General features: G+C 30.9%; 1 protein-coding gene across 4 annotated transcripts in view; it reads right to left on the minus strand.

Moving 5' to 3' along the window:
* The window catches only part of LOC143251125 (uncharacterized), a 73,736-nt gene that overhangs the window by 32,810 nt on the left and 21,774 nt on the right, over window positions 1-19,152 (minus strand). For 3 of the 4 annotated variants that reach the window (XR_013028508.1, XM_076502499.1, XM_076502498.1), the window contains exons 4-8: window positions 8,448-9,047; window positions 7,813-7,895; window positions 7,212-7,401; window positions 3,565-3,670; window positions 2,160-2,328 (exon numbers count right to left, since the gene is read on the minus strand). Coding sequence is in view for 3 of the 4 variants with exons in the window: in XM_076502499.1 (XP_076358614.1) it covers window positions 2,160-2,328; window positions 3,565-3,670; window positions 7,212-7,401; window positions 7,813-7,895; window positions 8,448-9,047 (1,148 nt within the window). In the remaining variant the exon portion in view is untranslated. Of the gene's footprint in view, window positions 1-2,159; window positions 2,329-3,564; window positions 3,671-7,211; window positions 7,402-7,812; window positions 7,896-8,447; window positions 9,048-11,857; window positions 12,016-19,152 lie in introns of those variants that run through there. The other variant, XM_076502500.1, reaches the window with a different exon arrangement.

Genomic DNA, 19,152 nt, shown 5'->3' on the forward strand with positions numbered 1-19,152 from the left:
CAGTAATCTGTTACTGTCGTATTTTTCCATTTGTCCTTCTTTCGTTCTTGGTGTGTACTAAGAGAGACTAAATGTATTAACTCTCTCACCATGGCCTCAGTCCCAGGGAATGATCTCATAACAACTTTATGCTTGTTTATATGTACACTATAATTTTAATACAGTATGCATATGTTGATAAAATTTTGTAGCTTATCAGTAAACATTACAAGGCTTTCAAACACAAAAAAATCAGACTTTTTTTTAAATGAAATGTTAAGATTTTGTAAAGTAATGATTTATACATACATTTTTTTTCTTTTCAAATGCTGATCATCCAACACACAAAGTAATTTTGATTTTAAGATTAAAAATACTTTTATACATCAGAAAATTGTCAAATTTTCATAACCTCCAAGTGGTTATCACACATTCATTTTCTTTTAAAAAACCTTTATATTTTATCACTTTATTTCGCTATTGTTCTTACATGAGTTTGGTAAATTTGACAAACATCATAACAACTATAAAAAATTAGGAAATAAATATAAATCATACTTTTCTTGTTCTAAAATGGACACAAGTTATAACATGAAACAAAATATGTTTAGTCTAAATAGCTTAAACCTCATAACATTAGACATCTATATATTTTTATTTTATTTATCTTCCAGCCATGTATAACACCACAGAAGTTGCAATGGCCTGGCAAATGTGCACTCACTTATATCCTGAAGTATAAAACTGGCCTTTGTAAAGTGACCTGTATCAGCTTTGTTCTAGTGGATCAGTATTTTGTAAAATAGAGCTACATTTTGATTACAGTATGTTCCACATGTATATATTACTATTCACAAACAAGTTCTTAACTTTCAGTTACCTTTCTTAAAATAGAGATGGTAAATAAAGTAGAGAGCACAACAATCTTTATAACTTATGACTGTAAAGAAGTTAGTATTCACTTGCCACACCTTAAATACTTATTCAGTCTTGCCAAACTTTGTTTTTGAAGAATGTAAAACAAACAAACATTTTTTCTTATATATGTATTTTTAAATAACAAAATATTATAAATTATTTATCAATATTACAGAATTCCACTGTGCTTTTCAGGCTTACTAACTAAACTGTATGTGGGTCAAAATAAGAAATTGTTTTTTGATCAAGATATTTATTCCTTCTGTCCGAGATTGCAGATGAAAGAAATAATCTTAGCAAATTACCACCTTCGAGACAATGAGAAAATCGTTTGGAGGAAAGTTTCAGTTTTTGGTTGGTTATAAACACATAATAAAGAGAAATAGGTGTACATAAACAATTATTTTCAAAAACAGAAGAGTTGGGCAGGGTCACTGTGTTTAACTTGCTAAATACAGTGATATCTCAATAAACAGAAAAGACAGAAGGTTCTTATTTTATATTCTAGCTTATTAATACCACATGACCCACAAAAATTGATATTTAAGATTTTTGTTATTTACTTTTAAATTAAGAAATTAACAAATGTATAATACTAAAATTTGAATAATAATCTGCAGTTTGATAACAAACTTATAAAATACATTCATAAAATAATGGTTCAAAAAATTTTGAAAGTTAGTCTACAAATGTAATGACATGCTGTTTGACCCCTGACTACAGAAAAATCTGCAGCAATGAGGTTAAAATGCAATAAGTACTTTCAGCACCTAACTAATTGTTCTGGCTTGTATAATTCATAGACAGTTCAGGAACAAATACCTATTAGTCATCAAATTATAGAGAAATAAGTGCAAAATGGATGTTAGCAAAATATTTAATTATAATTTAATTAAAAAGTATTTAATCTTTTTTTAGCAGCACAAAGAGAAAGGGAGAATAAGTGACTTCTATAAAATAACAAACAAATTCTGATCTGTTAGTTCTCTTAAACAAAAGAATTAATTTTTGGTTGGAAGAAAAAGAAACAAAATGAAGGAATGGCATGTAAAAGTCTAGTTTCATGATTGTTTTTGCAGAGTCCATGGAAAACAGACATCTCATCTACTACATGTAACAGTATCTTTTAAAATGAATTGTTCTGAAGTCACCAAAAATGTTCATCTGAGAAAAAAAATGAGTTAATTGACAAGAAGTAATCTTCTAAGAGTTGGAAATTTAGCAAGTGAGAGAGAGAATCAAAGTTAACTCAAAAAACTTACTGCTGTAGGGCAGGGATGGTGCTTAATGTATGGATTATCCGGGTTTAAAATACTTTTAAATGACTGTTCTTCCTTTTCTTCTTCTTTAGCCAAAGATGACACACAGACATCTTCAGCAGATAGCATTGGTTCCAGTTTACCAAGTGCTTCTGCAGATACTGATGGTAATCTGTTGGTTATCAAGAGACAAAAGTTCAGAAAAACAGTTTTTCCAATTATGTCAGTTGATACTCGACTGTCTTAAAGAAACTGAGAATACTTAAAACCTGTAATCACAAGAATAACAAGCTAAATAAGCTGACTATGTTCCTGATCTTGTAACTTACAGAAAATCATGCAAATTCAATGACTCGCAAATACTGTTACTCCACAAACAGATGAACAGTTCACAGTTTCTATCAGTCTTTTATTTTTCTGATCACTATATAATGTAGAATAAAGTATAATTAGTGTGTTGTACCCTTGGATAAATTTGAGATCCCACCAAACAGCAGCACTTTAAAATCTATAGTTTCTGTAATGGGTCTTTACAAAATTATTACTTTATAAATACTTTACCATTTGTGAAAAATATGATTTTGGTTTATTTTTAATATTAATTTCTGAAATTATCCTTATTATACTAAACAATGTATTCTGTAAAAGTTTAAAATACTAAACATTTTGTTATTCTTTAAGTCAATGTTATGATAACTACAAAAATAAAAACATATTTAAACTGCAACCAAAATATAATTTGTAAAGCTTCCTTTACATGATGTGCAACTTTACCACTAAGCAGAAAAATCCAAATTAGGAAAGTAATCCATGAAAATGAGCTTGAAATAACCAACTTAAATAAATATCCCACATAATTTCTACAGTAGAAACTACAAGATGATTCAGAAATAAATAAAACAAATAGAAACTTGTACAAGTTATATTAAAGACACAATGTACAATAACTCAGGAAATACAGCTATTAACAAGCAAATGATATGTGAAAAAATAGGGATAGATAAATAACAATTTTAACAGGTTACCATGCATAAAGATAGACACAAACCACCAATAAACAGAATTTAAAATATCAATTATTGCATATTCTAATTTCTTGTTTCACTTCATGTCATTTCCACTTAGCACATGCAACTGTAAAGCTATAATATTTACATAGTAGACATAATTCGAAAGTTTGCAGATTCTTCCTGTACTGACAGGTAAGTAACCTTTCTTGATGACCACTAGATATTACCTAAAATAAGCTATTTTGATTTACCACAAAAAGTAAAATATGTTCTAGTGCAGTTTTTATTTAAAAATCCCAATATCAAAATGTGTAAATAAAGGTCTAATAACCTTACTGGCTATACAAGTCACATTTTCAACTTTGTTCACAATTAATCTACTAATGATTTCACTTCACCTCTTTGTGTGCAGTGTCCGGGAGATTGGTTTACAAACTGTAGGAGCCGTGGTCACTTTTTGAGAAACAGAAGCAGATGTACTGGACTTGCTGCATACTGGATAAACTATAAAAAGACAATTTGTGTAGCAGAAAACTGTTGTTTTTGTATTTAAATGGCACTTGTCACTTCAGAGACGAGTTATTTCAAAAATGTTTTCAGTGTAATTATTGTAAGTAACAATAACTTTGTCAAGCATTTTAAGTATAACACCTATATAATGAATTGTTTACTGACTACCACATTTGATGGTGTACAAGTCAAGGTATGAAGCAAAAATAGTTACTGTTAATTTTCACCTCAACTTATACACTGTATCAATACTTTTGACAAAGAAATATTCAAGAATTTAACCAATTTTGACAGTGTTTTTTTCAGGTTTATTTACTTTCATACACTTTGTAACTGCAAAGAATGGACCATAGCATGATATGCACAATGTCAAGAAAACAAAGAAAATCCTTAACTTGAGAGAAACATTCACATTGTGTTCTTGTTATGCTTAATTCTGTTAGTGATAACACTCTGAACACAGGTTTCATTAGCCCTGTCTGCATGGGTATTGTTTACTGTCCACCTCACAATATTTCAGTGACTTAGATTCAAAGTTTAATTAAACTTCTTTTTGTTTAGGTTATACCAATTTGTATAGCATAAAATCATAGCTAATAATCAATATCTTAATAACATGTAAATATTAAATTTTAAAAATTCCAGAATTTCCTCTAGTGTGAGAAATGTGACATTTTCTATAGGTATCCCCTCTTTCCTATTCTCTATTACGCCTCCAGTAAGTATGAAATGTAATGTAAATTACTCAGTATAAAACTGTCATAGCTCAGTCAAATAATAATTTTTACAGCCTTCAGTTTTGTTTGGTTAAAGAGCAATAAACAGAATATCAGATTCCTCTTACTATACCCACCTGTAACATCCTTTCTTTAAAGATTTAATATTTCTTTCTTACTCTCAATACTGTATTATGTATATCCAACAGAGGGCCATTTACATATATCAAATGATGTATTATGTTGTTTTCTGAACAGAGGACTGTCATTTTTTCTGTCTGTATAAACTTCATTTCCACAGGAAAGATAACAACTAGCTTGGATAAATTTGTAATGGCTCTTGGCAAACAATTAAAAAGGAAGAAAAACTGTAATAGTTATAAGATATCCTCTACTTTTTGCATGCTATTATTCTATGTTCTTTTGTGCTTTACTTGATTAAATAATTATTTAAATTAACTAGTACCGAAAAGAAGAGTTGAATGTTTATTGTCAACATTATAAAAGTAACTAAAATGTAAAAATAGAGACCACTTTGAGTCAGTTAAAATTAAATTAGGTAATTTAATTCAATAACATGAAGTGAGCTACACATTTCACAAGTGATATACAACTTACAATGGCATAAGTAGTAGTACTTAGATGTTGTTCACATCGCAATAAATTTTAAGTTTAAATACATGTATAATGTTATGAGTTTAAAGCTACTTAGGATAAACAAATATAGTTTCATGTTACAATTTAATGCCATTCTAGAAAGAAACAAAAATGGTAATATGGTAATTTAAATTAGTTTTTTTTGTTAATTATGAGGTTGGTTAAATTGACCAACCTTTCATAGAATTAGGATAGAAAAAATAACTAAAAAATAAAGTTCTGCTGAAAACAAGAATTTGAAATATATTTTGAGGGTTTTAGATATTATGAAATGAAATTTCAATTTTTGAGATGAAGAAAAGTATTTTTTAACCTTTACATTAAAATAATTTTGCATGCTACAGCCTAGTGAAAAAAGTACTCAATATATTCATGGACAAATCTTTTAGTTTATTAAAAATATAACTAAGAATATAACTTTTTTGTATGTGAAATACAATATTTACTGAAAGTCTGTAAACTTTTGTGAAGATATGCATATTATATTGAAAGTCACTAGTATTAAAACTATAAAAATATTATATGAGTAAAAGAGGTCATATGGATAGTCAAATCAACCAAACCGATGATGGAAGAGTTATTTACATGAAACCCACACTCATTAGGAGGGGACTGTTGTGGTTTGGCTTGGTTTGTTTTTTAAATGTGCTAACTGTCCCAAATTTACCAGTGTAAGACTAGAAGAAAAGCAGCTAGTCATTACCACCCACTGCCAACTCTTGGGCTACTCTTTTACCAACAAATTGTAATTGCCATATTAAAAAACAAGAAATTTTTCTAAATTAACTTTCCTTTTCTTTCTAGAATAACTCTAGATTGTATAAGAGTAATTAAATTACAATTATATTTTCTAAACAGTCTCATAACTATTTACATGTATTCACTTAATTTATATTCTCTTACTGCTTTTTGAGCAGTGTCTGACTACTGAACCTGTGAAACAAAGTCACAAACCACATGATGAGCACACTGCTCAAGTAATGGCAAACTAATTATTAAATTATTTACCACATGAACAGCTCATGTGCATATCTTGCCGAGAAATTTTTTATTTAAATTTTTCCACTTACATTTTATCTAACCTAACAATTTTCTAATTTTTGTAATGATAAATAAAAGATACACAGTACTGTGAAAAAGTGTTAAGACAAAGTCAAAAAATTGTATTTCAGGTTACTTTCAAAAAACAATGGAAGGTAAATCACAGGTGAAACATCAAAACTATATTAATCTTCATAGTTAATACAACAGGAAGTGTTTCAGTTCAGCAAACAGTTAATATTTTGTGTCTCCCCTTTTACTTTAATAACTACAGACAGTCTTTCATACATTGTCACCACATTTAACCAAGGCATCCTTTTGGGATTTTATTCCAAATATCTCTAATACACTCCAATAAAGTTTCTTAGGAAGTAGCTTTTGGTGTAGCAAGTTTTTGATCTATCAAATATCACATGTTGAGATCAGAGCTCTAATGAATCATCCAAATGACTCTAGCAGCTTCTTTCTTAACTAAGTAATTTCTACATAGATTATACGTATGATGGACAACACGACTCACAGACCCTATGATGGACAACACAACTTACTAACTGTATCACAGACAATACAATATACAAACTGTATTTACAAGCATTATTTATACAATATTAATAGTTATATCCACCAATCAATATTCTTTATGCACTATCAAATCAAACAGGACATGATCAACATTGCATTTTTTAAAGAGCTATTGTAACTGCAGGCTTGATGTTACAAGTGTTCCTGATTTTTTTATGCACTTCCTTATAAAAGTTCTAAGTAGTTTTGTACTAATTTCAAACTTTACAAGTATTTCACTTTTGGCAAAAGAGGTCTGTTCCTGTGAGGAATGTCCAAGTGAAATTATAGTTTCACCACTTTCTTTCAACTGTCTAGATTCTCTAATAGAATGTACTTCACTTTTACTTGCACATTACAAACAGTTTAAAAAAGAAAGCTGTCTTTAGAAGGAGACTATGATAAAACTGGTTTACCCACATGGACAGTTGAATCCAGTATCTGGACACTGCAACAGTCTGATGCTCATCAATTGTCCTAAAAGATGTTTGTTCTTAAAATACAAATTATGTACATTATCCCTGCCTATAACTATTACCTAAATGAGGTTAAGTATATACCTGTTTGTGAGACACAAGTCTGTGATCCAGATGAATTAAACTGGTTAGGGTAAGAAACTGAATCAGTGCGTGCTGCTGAGGCTTTAACTGCCTTGAGTGTTGCTTCTTTGGACGCTCGATGATCTGCTAAAAGTTCATCAAACTTCTTTCTTCTTCCTGAAACCTTTCTTCGCATAGACAAAGGATGAGTCTAAAAAATAAAAACAAGCTTGGCTATAGGTTAATAAGAAAAACTGAGACAAATTTCTGCATAACTTAACCTTTGTTTTAAAATAACCATTCAGAAAAACTAAATCAGAAAAATTCACCCACTTGGGACTATACTGTTTATTATTTATGTAAAAAACAAACACGAATAAATCAAAATTACTTCATTAACAGAACTTAATCCAAGATTCATTCATGAAAAAAACTATAAATTCAAGAATTTTTTTTAAATATTTGAAACCAAAATTAATCATGTGAGAAACGTACAGCTAATGGTAAAATACAATAATACTTAAATTCAACTCCCCACCTTTCAAAGAAACAATAAAACTAAAGTGAATATGCCTCACAGAAAACTATTGGGAATGTGTGTAGTTAAAATATTGAAACTCACTTTGCATGTTAAAGAATGGGTACATGGCTTGCCAGTTTCAGATATGACAACACCACAATGTATATTCGGATCATATTCCCGGTCTGAAATAGAACATAAAGGAAAAAATAAGAAAAACTGACACTGCAAATAACTGCTTTTTTTCTTTAATAAGATAATATTCAAAGGCTTATATTACAGAACACACATAAATAACCACAGCTATTTCATAAGCAACTGTTAAATTTAACTTTCTTTTTCTTTTTAAATCAATCATTTTACCAACCTACAGCATTTAATTAATGATTCTAAAGAAATAGTAGGATGTTTAGCTTAACTCTGAGTGGTAGTTAAAAATATTTATTTTAGAAATTGTTTTTATTCTTAACAGTAAACACAGAGAAAATGATAATGTTTACACTGATAAAAATACTGTTATTTTACACAGATTGTCGAGCCATTTTAAAAACTATCTCAAAATGTACCTTAAATCAGGTTAAAATTAACCTTTTTCGCTGGTCAACCAATTTATTAAGGCAAGTTATGTTTTTTAATCTTCTAAAAGTGATTTGAACCAAGTATACATTTATTATTTTACACAATCAAAAATTACTTTACATTGACTCTTTATTTGTTAAAATAAGATAGATTCTTACCTTTACAAAGCAGAAGTTTTCGTTCTTTTGGCATTTTCTTAGTCCTGCTGGAGCTTGAGATTTTTTTAGTCTCAACATTTATCAAGATCTGTTTATCTTTGGATACTGTTGTAGAATGATGATGCATGGTACTTGCTAACTTTGATGAGTAAACAGGATGAGATACGGCCGTTATGTTCGTTTTTGATAGTGCTGTTAAACAAGTGGATGGTAAATGTGGTATTAAGAGAGGTGGAGGTTTCTGTGGTGAAGGTAGTTCCTTTTTAAATGTTGGGGAAGAGTTAACATTTTTAACTACTGCATTATCAGGAATCCTCTCCACAAACACTACTGGTGCAAGAGTGTGATTTTTATTTCCTTTATTCCCCCATCCAGGCTTTTCAGCTTTTGATTTAGTGATATTACTTACACCAGAACCAGACAGTTTTGTATGAGGTCGTGACTCCAATGGATGAGAGGACAGAGCAACAGATGATTTCATTTTTGTAGATGATAAATTGCACTGCGATTTAAAGACATGATTGGTAGGCTGAAAATTTTCACATTTCTGGTCCTCTGAAGATTTGGGACAGCTTGATCTTACACTTCCATGTTGAGCTTCTGTAAATAATATCACAGTTTACGAGTGAACAAAAAAATAACATTCATTCTGTGTGGTTTTGAAGTTAGTGGAAAATTAGATTCTTGCTTACTGACTTTCAATAAGATTTCAGGTACACAGTTACTCCCTGAAATTCAAAAATACATATGGCTTATGGCAATTAATCAGTTTAAATAAACAAATGAGCACACTATATACACATGCTATTTCTTAATGACCTAAATATAAAGTACCTCCAGCTTCAAAAATATCTCATAAATCAACATGCTGGCATATAAACTAAAATAAACCAACATCTCTTCTGGATTTTGCAATTATTATTCACTGTATAATAAGCTAGAACTAAAGCATTATTACTTCTGCCACTGACTGAAATCAGTGAATGTGTCTGAAATGATCAGTGACTTGTCAACTATTAATGATAATACCATTTGCAGGTATGGATACTTTTACAATCACTAATTATTCAGTTTCTGGTAAAATTTAAGAACCTGAATATTATCAATTACCTTTTTAAATATTGAGCTAGGATAAATAACTCTGGAATCAAACCAGCTATTTGTAATTGCAATTAAATAATTAATTATAATTAATTGTCAATAATGAAATAAACATATTTGGTAGACACATAACACATCTGAAAAAGGGTAAACACAGTTCAACTGAATACCAATGTACAAGTTAATGTCTGGCCATTGAAAGTTATACCTGATATAACTTACATTAAAATCATAAATTACAAATCATCACAGCTCTAAATAAAAATGTGACTTGCTTTAAATTATCATCAACTAATGGCACTACTTGCCAGCAAATCTATTTTAAAATTATCTACACTTCTCATTACTGTATCATATTATTTGGCAATGAAAAAGTCAGAGAAATAGTATTTGATGAAACTTTGTAGAATGGACGACAACTGCCTGTTGTGAAAACACAAGTGTAGAGGACGACGATTTGAAAGTCTTATGCCTTTCGTCTTCAAGTTGCCGTCCATTCTACAAAGTTTCTTCATGAATACTCTGCCTAAACAATCTACCAGACAAAATAAATAAATAGTAGCATATCTGTACATTATTCAACCTACGTAAGAACTTTTCTAACACCATTATATTTCTACCAGACACAATAGTAAAGCTTAACAAAAGACACATTACAGCTTTACAAGTTAAAACAAGCATAGTATATGCAAATGTTTCACACTTTTATTCATTCCAAGTTTTTGTCTATGCTACAGATATTTAACAGTGCTTCAAGCTTCAAATATTGTTCAGTATATTCTGAATTACTTAAAACACAAACTTTTCTTACAGTAGTTTCATTTAAACTAGGGCTACAATATAGTTATAGAAGTTTGAACCATAACGGCTTCACTTTAACAATAAAATGGGTTACGTAAACTTTTTGATTAGTTGCACTTGTTTACAAACATTTTGTTGGAGTATCATACCTACATATCAGTAACAATACATTCCTGGTACTTAGCTTAGCCCTAGTTAATTTAAATAATCTTAAAAAAAGATGAACTAATTATCTGACCACATATAGTATTTTAAGGAATTTAACTGGGATACTTTAAAGTAGTTTTGGTTACCTTAATAGGAGAAAGGTTTTATCACACTAGAGAGTTTGTAAAAACAACTGATTCAGAAATTAGAACTGAGTACACACTTTAAATACATGAACTTGTTTCCTCTCTGTAGTTGAGAGCTAGAGACCACTTCCATGTTAAACATTATTAAAATGTTGAGATAATCTACATATGGTTATTATATTAGTAAATTGTAAACTATAAGAAATAACAATTTCAAGCATTAAACATCTACATCCATACTTTTTAATCAGCAAACGTGTTGCTGCATTACAATCATATGCTTTGAAATATTTTCCCCCCATGGTATGCTGTTAAATTATTTTAAATGTTTATTAGACTGTGATATGGATGTAAAATCTCCACTTTGTATTCTTTGTAACTAGTCTATTATTCAAGTATACAATACAACCCACAATCATACATCTCTGAGTTTAGTTTTTTGAAAACACTATTTCAAAATATCTTATAAAATAAATTTTATAAGTGCCAAATACATGATTTCATAGTTATGATGATTTCTATATGCACTAACACAGATATATAGCATAACCACAAGCAACAAGCTTTTTACTTTCTTGCAAAAAGTAATTCTATTTAGCAGAGATTTCATTAATTGCAATGCATTTTAATTACATTTCTTTAATATCTTCAATCAATTAAGAGATATCTATTTTAACATTCCTCCAACTCTGTTGCACATTTCTTTACTTATGAAATTCACATATAACATTAACAAAATATTCAAACGTACAATATTTTTATAATTTCAAATGAAATATTTTTTTATTTACTACTAATGTCAAAATTGTCATTTAAAAACTATAGAGTTGGTCTTACATGATTAAGCCTATTTCTTAACAATAACCTCGTACTTTATTTTCAAACTATTTAAACTCTACATGATCATGACAAGAAATACGTCTAAACATCAAAGATGCAGGTCAATTCGCAGACCTAAAATTCACAGAAAATACTTCACGTGAACAGCACCGTTACTAAGACTACCACAGTTATCTTTTGCATCATTTATGACTTAACTCTGATGAATAATGGGATTACCGCCACCTAAGGCATAAAGATAATAACAAGGATTTACTTTAACACTAACATCAAGGCCTAATAAACTGTCTCTGAAGATAACCTTGGGTCAGTTCTACAATGACGATATTTGTACTATTTCTCGTGTTACTGATACCCTAAAACTAGGTTACTCACATATGCCGTTATAAATAACACTAGAGCAAGTCTTTCAATCACGTGTCATCTTTAAACCTCACGGCATGAAAAATGAAAATACTGTGAGCTGAATCCACACAAAAACCTGCTACAACTAGTACTACTGCGCGATGTAATAAATTTTATGTGTTATTACTACACTTGTCTGAACACCCTTATAAGATCCAATATGGCAGATTGTAATGCGACCCTCTGGTGGCGACACGATGAAACTCCGACCAAAACAAACTAGTCGTACGCTGACGGTAACAAACCGCGTGGCACGAAGCACAAACCACCGCCGGTGAAAAGGTATGCGTAAGTACCGCTAATACCACGTGACCTACTTTTAAGGTTGGAGGCTAAATTGCCACTAGGTGAAGGTCCAAGTGATTAAAACGTTTTAACATACAGGACAGCACAGTAAATAGTGATTACAATAACTAAGTAATATCTTTAACGATTATACATATCATAATTTAGAAACAATCACTGCATTAGAATAAGCTTTGTGTCAGTAAATAAAAACGATGACCCATTCAGTGTTTGTGTGTTTGCGTTTGTGTATAGTTTTTACCTCTTATAAATTTCTAGTGACTGAAGTCTTATATCGCCAAAATTCGTGTTTCCATGTTTCCAGTGAGCATTCCATACAGCCCAGTATGTAACTGTGCTCTTAACAATAAACAAATATATTGGAGAATTGCAGAATACATAATTTGGCCCTGCATAGTATTAACAGTTATTAATATTTTTTTTATTACAGGTAATCATTCATTTACGACCATCGCACATATCTTTGGATGTACACACTCCGACGACTTATTTAAAACGTCGAAAACTGTCGCAACAGTTACTTTGGCAATTACACCTTTTATTCTACTGTGAAATCAATATAATGCTAATACTATTAAATGTGTCTCTACCTGTACGGTATAACTTGAGGAAGTCGCTGTACAAAGTTCAATTCTTGCACTTTGGTTTCACTTAGTATCATAAAACCCACAAATAAATACACAAAATTTTAATATCCTTTTATTTGTTTTGACGTTCATATTATCTGTACTCGTTATGTACACTATTTTCTATAGTGCTCGCGCTAAATGTTTTTTTTTTGTTCACTACAACTCTGAATGTATCGTAACACAGCATCACAAAAAACATTTTCATTGACACAGTCTAGACTATACGCGCGAGATAACATGTTGAAGTACACTCATATGAAGGATGAATGATCAGTTTGAAAACTATATTTTATAACAGCTGTTACTGTTACATTTTCGTTTGTGTAGAACCCAATTTACACATGTATAGGTTGTATATACCGATTGCAACGTAAAAATTATCTCGTGAAACAAGTGAGAGACAGAGACAAACAACGTGTGATAAGTATCTCGCATGTGGCAACCAACGTATTTGTCGCACTTTTAAACATATTTAGTATTATGAATAATTATGCAAACCTTAAGAATAAATGATTAAAAAATTTAATAACCTAAACATGCATGCTTAATGACACAGTATAAATGATGGGTCATTAGTGTAAGTCTGTACGAACTCTTTAAGTAATTACGACCGAAATAGTTTGAGTAACACTTTGCTCGAAATACAACAGTTATTAAGATATACCATGCATTATTTTATTTACCTTTAGAAACACGTAACTACAGTTTAAGAGAAAAACTCTGCCCTTAACAATGTCTGAAGGAATAACCGTCAATGTAGTACAAATATTTACCCACCCGGGTTTTGAACTCTGTTTAAAAATGGGATCTTGTCTCACTGTCTTTCGAACCCTGCTCAAATCAAAATCATTTTCTTCGTTTTGTAAACGACAACCATCTATTCTTTACGACATCCAGTTTGTATAAACGTTCCATGTTGTTTTAAAAGATACAAATTGTAATGCAGTTTTCTCACAACGGTTACTTTTTCACAAATTGTTTGGTGAAACACCCATAGATTAACATCTCTGTTTTTTGGTTTGTTTTTTTTTAATTTTGCGCAAAGCTACACAAGAGCTATCTGCGCTAGCGGTCCCTAATTTAGCAGTATAAGACCAGAGGGAAGGCAGCTAGTCATCACCATCCACCGCCAACTCTTGGGCTACTCTTTTACCAACGAATAGTGGGATTGACTGTTACCTTATAACGGCCCCAAGGCTGTAAGGGCGAGCATGATTGGTGCGATGGGGATTCGAACCCGCGATTCTCAGTTAATGAGTCGAACGCCTTAACCCACCTGACCATGCCGGGCCTGATTAACATCTAACCATAGGTAAACTGCTGGAAACATTGACATCAATCGAAGCAACAATTTCCAGGGAAATTGGTTGCAAAATCTAAAACAATGTTGACACAAGGTGAAAGTTGTTATTTCTGGACGTTCCTGTCACAAGCCTTATGCATAAAGTATTGTATTATGAAATGTTGTTACAGTTAACCACAAATTCGGTGTCTTTCAGACATTAATAGACAAACATTTCGGCTCGTATGATGACAGGATTATGACAGAAATTTTTTACACGAATACATGTCTGTCCTTTTTTAAAATTGTACTGCTAGTGAAACGTATAAATATAGTGTATTGGGATACATTTATGAACTCTTTTACGTTGGTTGTGTGTTGTTCAGCACAACGCTCGCTATACGATGGGCTATCTATGCTCTGCCCACCACAAGTATCGAAACTCGGATTTTAGCAGCGTTAGTACGCAGACATGCCGCTGTGCCACTATGGAGCGTACTTTACATAATAAAACCAGTTACTGAAATAAAAAGAAAACAAATACTGTGTTTGGTTTTACCATAAATAAGTTGTACAAATATAAATTCTAGAAAAAAGTAGACTGAATACTTTTACTGGCTAATATCTGACACCTTAGAAACCACTCAGTTTTGTTGTTTTTGCCACTTGTTTCCAGAGATTCGCGTAAAGTTACTCGAGAGCTAAGTACGCTGTCCCTAACTTTAAACTGATAAACTAAACGGAAATCACTCTAACACCCACAGCCAACAACTCATGGGCTTCTTTTGTCTGACCGACTAGGGGAATTTGGTAGTCACTCTGTTAACGCACCCATGACTGCTGGGGTACGGAGCACGATTTTATTTACTTAATTCGTGGTTGTGTGGTAATAGCACCCTAGTCATTACGCCACACTCAAATGAGCTGTAAATTTATATATATAAATCAAGAACTACTTGCCAAATTATCTAATGTTCAAGGACCATTTACAAAATCAGAGAAGTCACCTGCCCGGCAATTAGAAGGAAAACAAATTTCCGAGATTCAGGTTTGGTAATATAATAACAAAATCTTGCGTACACGTTTTGTACACTGTGGGATAACACGAAGTTTTAGAGAAAAAAAGTTTTGTTTACAGTACGTGATATGTTCACCTCTAGAATGGCGTCCGTTAGGAAATTCTTACTTGAAAAATACATACTTGTCTATCTGAATGCAGCTTGAATTTTAAATTCAAATTTAAGTAAGTGGTGAACTCAATACTGGCATTATTACTTATTAACGTGTAATGATTAGGGAAAAAACAAAACGACTTTATGAATGTACGGTTCACGATTTCTGTTAAAAAATAACAAAGGTTTACCGATGTAAACTGTGTTTTATGTTTTGAAGTTAAGGGAGTCTATCTTTTGTACAACGGACTGACCAAGTACTCAAAACCTATGATGGTTAGAGTGTACGCTTGTTGTTAATTAGTAGGCTTCATATGCATATAGATATTGCTTAGCTTTTGTGCACAGCCAAACCTATCGTGTCCGTCACCTAAACCATTTTTTGAATTCTGCATGTAGATTTTATCTTATTTCATTGAGTTAAACAGACATACACAAAAGCATAACCACACCACTTGTTGTGGAGATCTTTTCGCGTACAAAATAAGTTTGGTTTCTTAAACCAATTTGTCAGTTTTCTAGTGTTTGTACTTTATCTAATTAGCCATCTAGTTGTTTTACACATTTCATTGTAAATGTTTAACGCGCACTTGAAACTTTCATCAGATTACACTATGCACATAAAACATTACCTCACTCTGTTATATCGTATTCAGTCGAGACAACAATGCCTTACTTAACTCGTCGTATATATTGCTCAGTTAAAACAATATCTTAACCCGTTGTATATATCATTCAGTTAAACCAAAAACTCAAACTGTTGTATCGTATTCAGTTAAAACAATATCTTAACCCGTTGTATATATCATTCAGTTAAACCAATAACTCAAACTGTTGTATCGTATTCAGTTAAAACAATATCTTAACCCGTTGTATATCATTCAGTTAAAACAATACCTTAACCCGTTGTATATATCATTCAGTTAAACCAATAACTCAAACTGAACAAAAGGTATTTCACACGATGTATAGTTTTGTCATTTAGGTTAACAAAAACAATGATCGGTTTCAAACATTAAAATGTACTGGATATAATTTAATATTGTTAAGGGCAAATTTATGCGATAGGCTATCTCTGCTGTGTCCGCCACGAGTATCAAACCCGGTTTTTTGCATTATAAATATTCAGGCTTAATCCTCTCGAAAGTAAACGCACCGAAAACAAATTGAAAATAAAAGTAATATTGCCTGTTTTAATATACATGTTCTGTATTTTCTTTGGTCATTTTGTGTATGGAACCGTTAGAACACTGTAAGTGTCACACAATCAAGTTAGAGAAAAACTATCCAAACTGTTTATTACATTGATAACCGACAAAACACACATTAATAAAGAAACTTTGTTTTTATAAAGCAAGTATGTAGATTATACATATTTATGCAAAATCTACTGGACATTTTATCAATGTCTAATCGTTACACACAATATGGGAGTTACGCACGCTTCGTGTAATATTTAGTATTGCCACAATATGTACCAACATATTCGTGTGGCGGAACTAATACTGACACACATTCACCCTCGAAACATTTAGCATTTCCTCCTCTATAGACATAATTTTCGCATGCTTGTTGAAAGAAACCACAAAACAAGTGTCCAAATAGGTACATAAAAGAGTTGCATATACACGCGATGTTATAAATTCAGTATACATTTCAATGCTAACACTTTCCCTACGTGTTACCAATCTCAAAAACAAGAGGCTTAGAATGTAACAAAAAGTTTTGTATTTTTACCAGTAAATTTTATACAAAAGTTACTGAAATTGTACACATCTCAATTATTGGAAAAATCCTACACGAGCACATTTTCCCTTCGCCTACTAATTTTATTCCACACTTTCTAAAGATAAAATTCAATCTACGCGCTCACACTTCCTTCACAGTTACTTTTGAAACAACTTTTATTTGCGCGTGTTTAAATTCTTATGCACTACTTCAACAACAAAAATTATTTGTAATAGTAATATGACTCTATCTTACGTTTGTGCTAATATACTATTACAAACACTTTATTACATTGATTACAAACTCACTCACGCACTCACACATGCGTGTTTTTTGTTATTGTTTTTTAAGTTTTGCAAAGGAAAACCCACAGAAATGCTTCGGCCAGATTCGCAGATATTGTGTACGTGGATAAATTGGGCTCGGGTCCAATTTGAAGGCCACTTTTACGAGATAATTTAAATATACAAACATTGGCTAATCACAAAAATTGTAATTTTACGTAACATGTTTCGGTTAAACTGATCAGACCCTGAGATCTTACAAATAAAATGTATCTGTCAATTCTAAGCCTAAAAAGTTATGTTTTACAATCACGCTGCAACATTCACCGTATGATAAGATTGATCAATATATGGATATTTAAAATTAGATATACAAAAAACTGCAAATTTTGTAAATGTCTTTGTGTGATAATTTAAAAAATTTATTTCTAAATAGCACGTAAAGCCATTTTTTAATAGCGACGCAACAGTTTGTTAATACATAAACACTAAAATTTCCATACCAGCCACTTTCGTAATAATTGACCAACGTATCTGTCCTTACCCAGAAGTATATACCCATACACAAGGCCCGGAATTGTACCGCCAGACAAATGTATAGGTACTTGTTCATACGTCATCCATTACGACACATGAGCAACGACTGACGCATGAACGCTAATGGATAAATTCGTTATCTGTTTTTTGTTAACTTTACTTCCGAGTTTGACAATAACGGAGTTGACGGAAATTCCACAGTAATTAATTTTTACACCCACAGCTGTTTCTAATCAAAAACGAAATTCCATTCAAGGCATATATATTATTTCTCGTAAGTTGAAATTGTTCTTTAACATAATACTGTACTTCACGAGGGCTGGATGTTCCAAAACTGATTACCGATATGAATAGAATTACACCTCTTTGTTAACTTATTCTGAGATTGTATTTAGTGGTTATATTTAAATAAAAATGTTACAGTTTCAGTTAAAAGGGTATTTATTATCTTTTCAATACCAAAGGTACAGAAATCTATATTAAGAACTTGTTCCAAAATAGCTATAAGATACTTATCAATCTTAGTTGTAACATGTTATGTTCTGAGAATAAAGCACATTATCAAACTACTTTATTTCCCATTATATTATATCTTGTATAATTTGTTATGTAATTCTAAGAAACAACCTAGATACAATAACAGATTTGACTTGCTTATCATTTACCTTAAAACACAAATGAGATTCTAATAATTTTTTTTTAATCTACTGTCACTCATTCTTCTATTTAAAAATATAAAAATACAACACATTTTCTTTTAAGAACTATTTTGTCTCAATCAAAAAGTTCCAAAACTTACCTTTTGGGTCATTGTTACTTCTACAAAGTTTATTTAAACAAAAAATTGTAATTTTTTTGTTTTATTTGCCTCTAAGAAGAACTTGTTTCAGTTCCTCTAAGCCACAGAAATGTCAGTAAATTAGATATTAACTATTCAGAAAGTCATTTCAGTTATTCATACTGTCATATTTTATTAGATTTTTATAAATATGTTACAAAAGTTAAAAATTTTTTCTTCATCAAGAGCAAGAAAAAAAAAACCACTCATAAAAAGTGTTTCAACTTTTTAATACTTTTAAGGCAAATTATGGTAGTTCTTTTAAGTTATAAAATATGCATCACCCGTCTTTGAGTCAAACACATCTCTAAGCTGTTAGCATTTACACAAAGTTGCCTAGATTATTTATGTTCAGAGGTTGTCAGTATGTAATAAATAACTCTATTCATTAATTGGATTACTGTTAACTAAAGACTATCAATTACTCAAATTCTACTACACGTAAGTCATTTCAAATACTTCTACGAAAAATAATTACACTTATTTAAT

This window comes from Tachypleus tridentatus, chromosome 5 (genome assembly GCF_004210375.1).
Source record: "Tachypleus tridentatus isolate NWPU-2018 chromosome 5, ASM421037v1, whole genome shotgun sequence".
Lineage (NCBI taxonomy): Eukaryota > Metazoa > Arthropoda > Merostomata > Xiphosura > Limulidae > Tachypleus > Tachypleus tridentatus.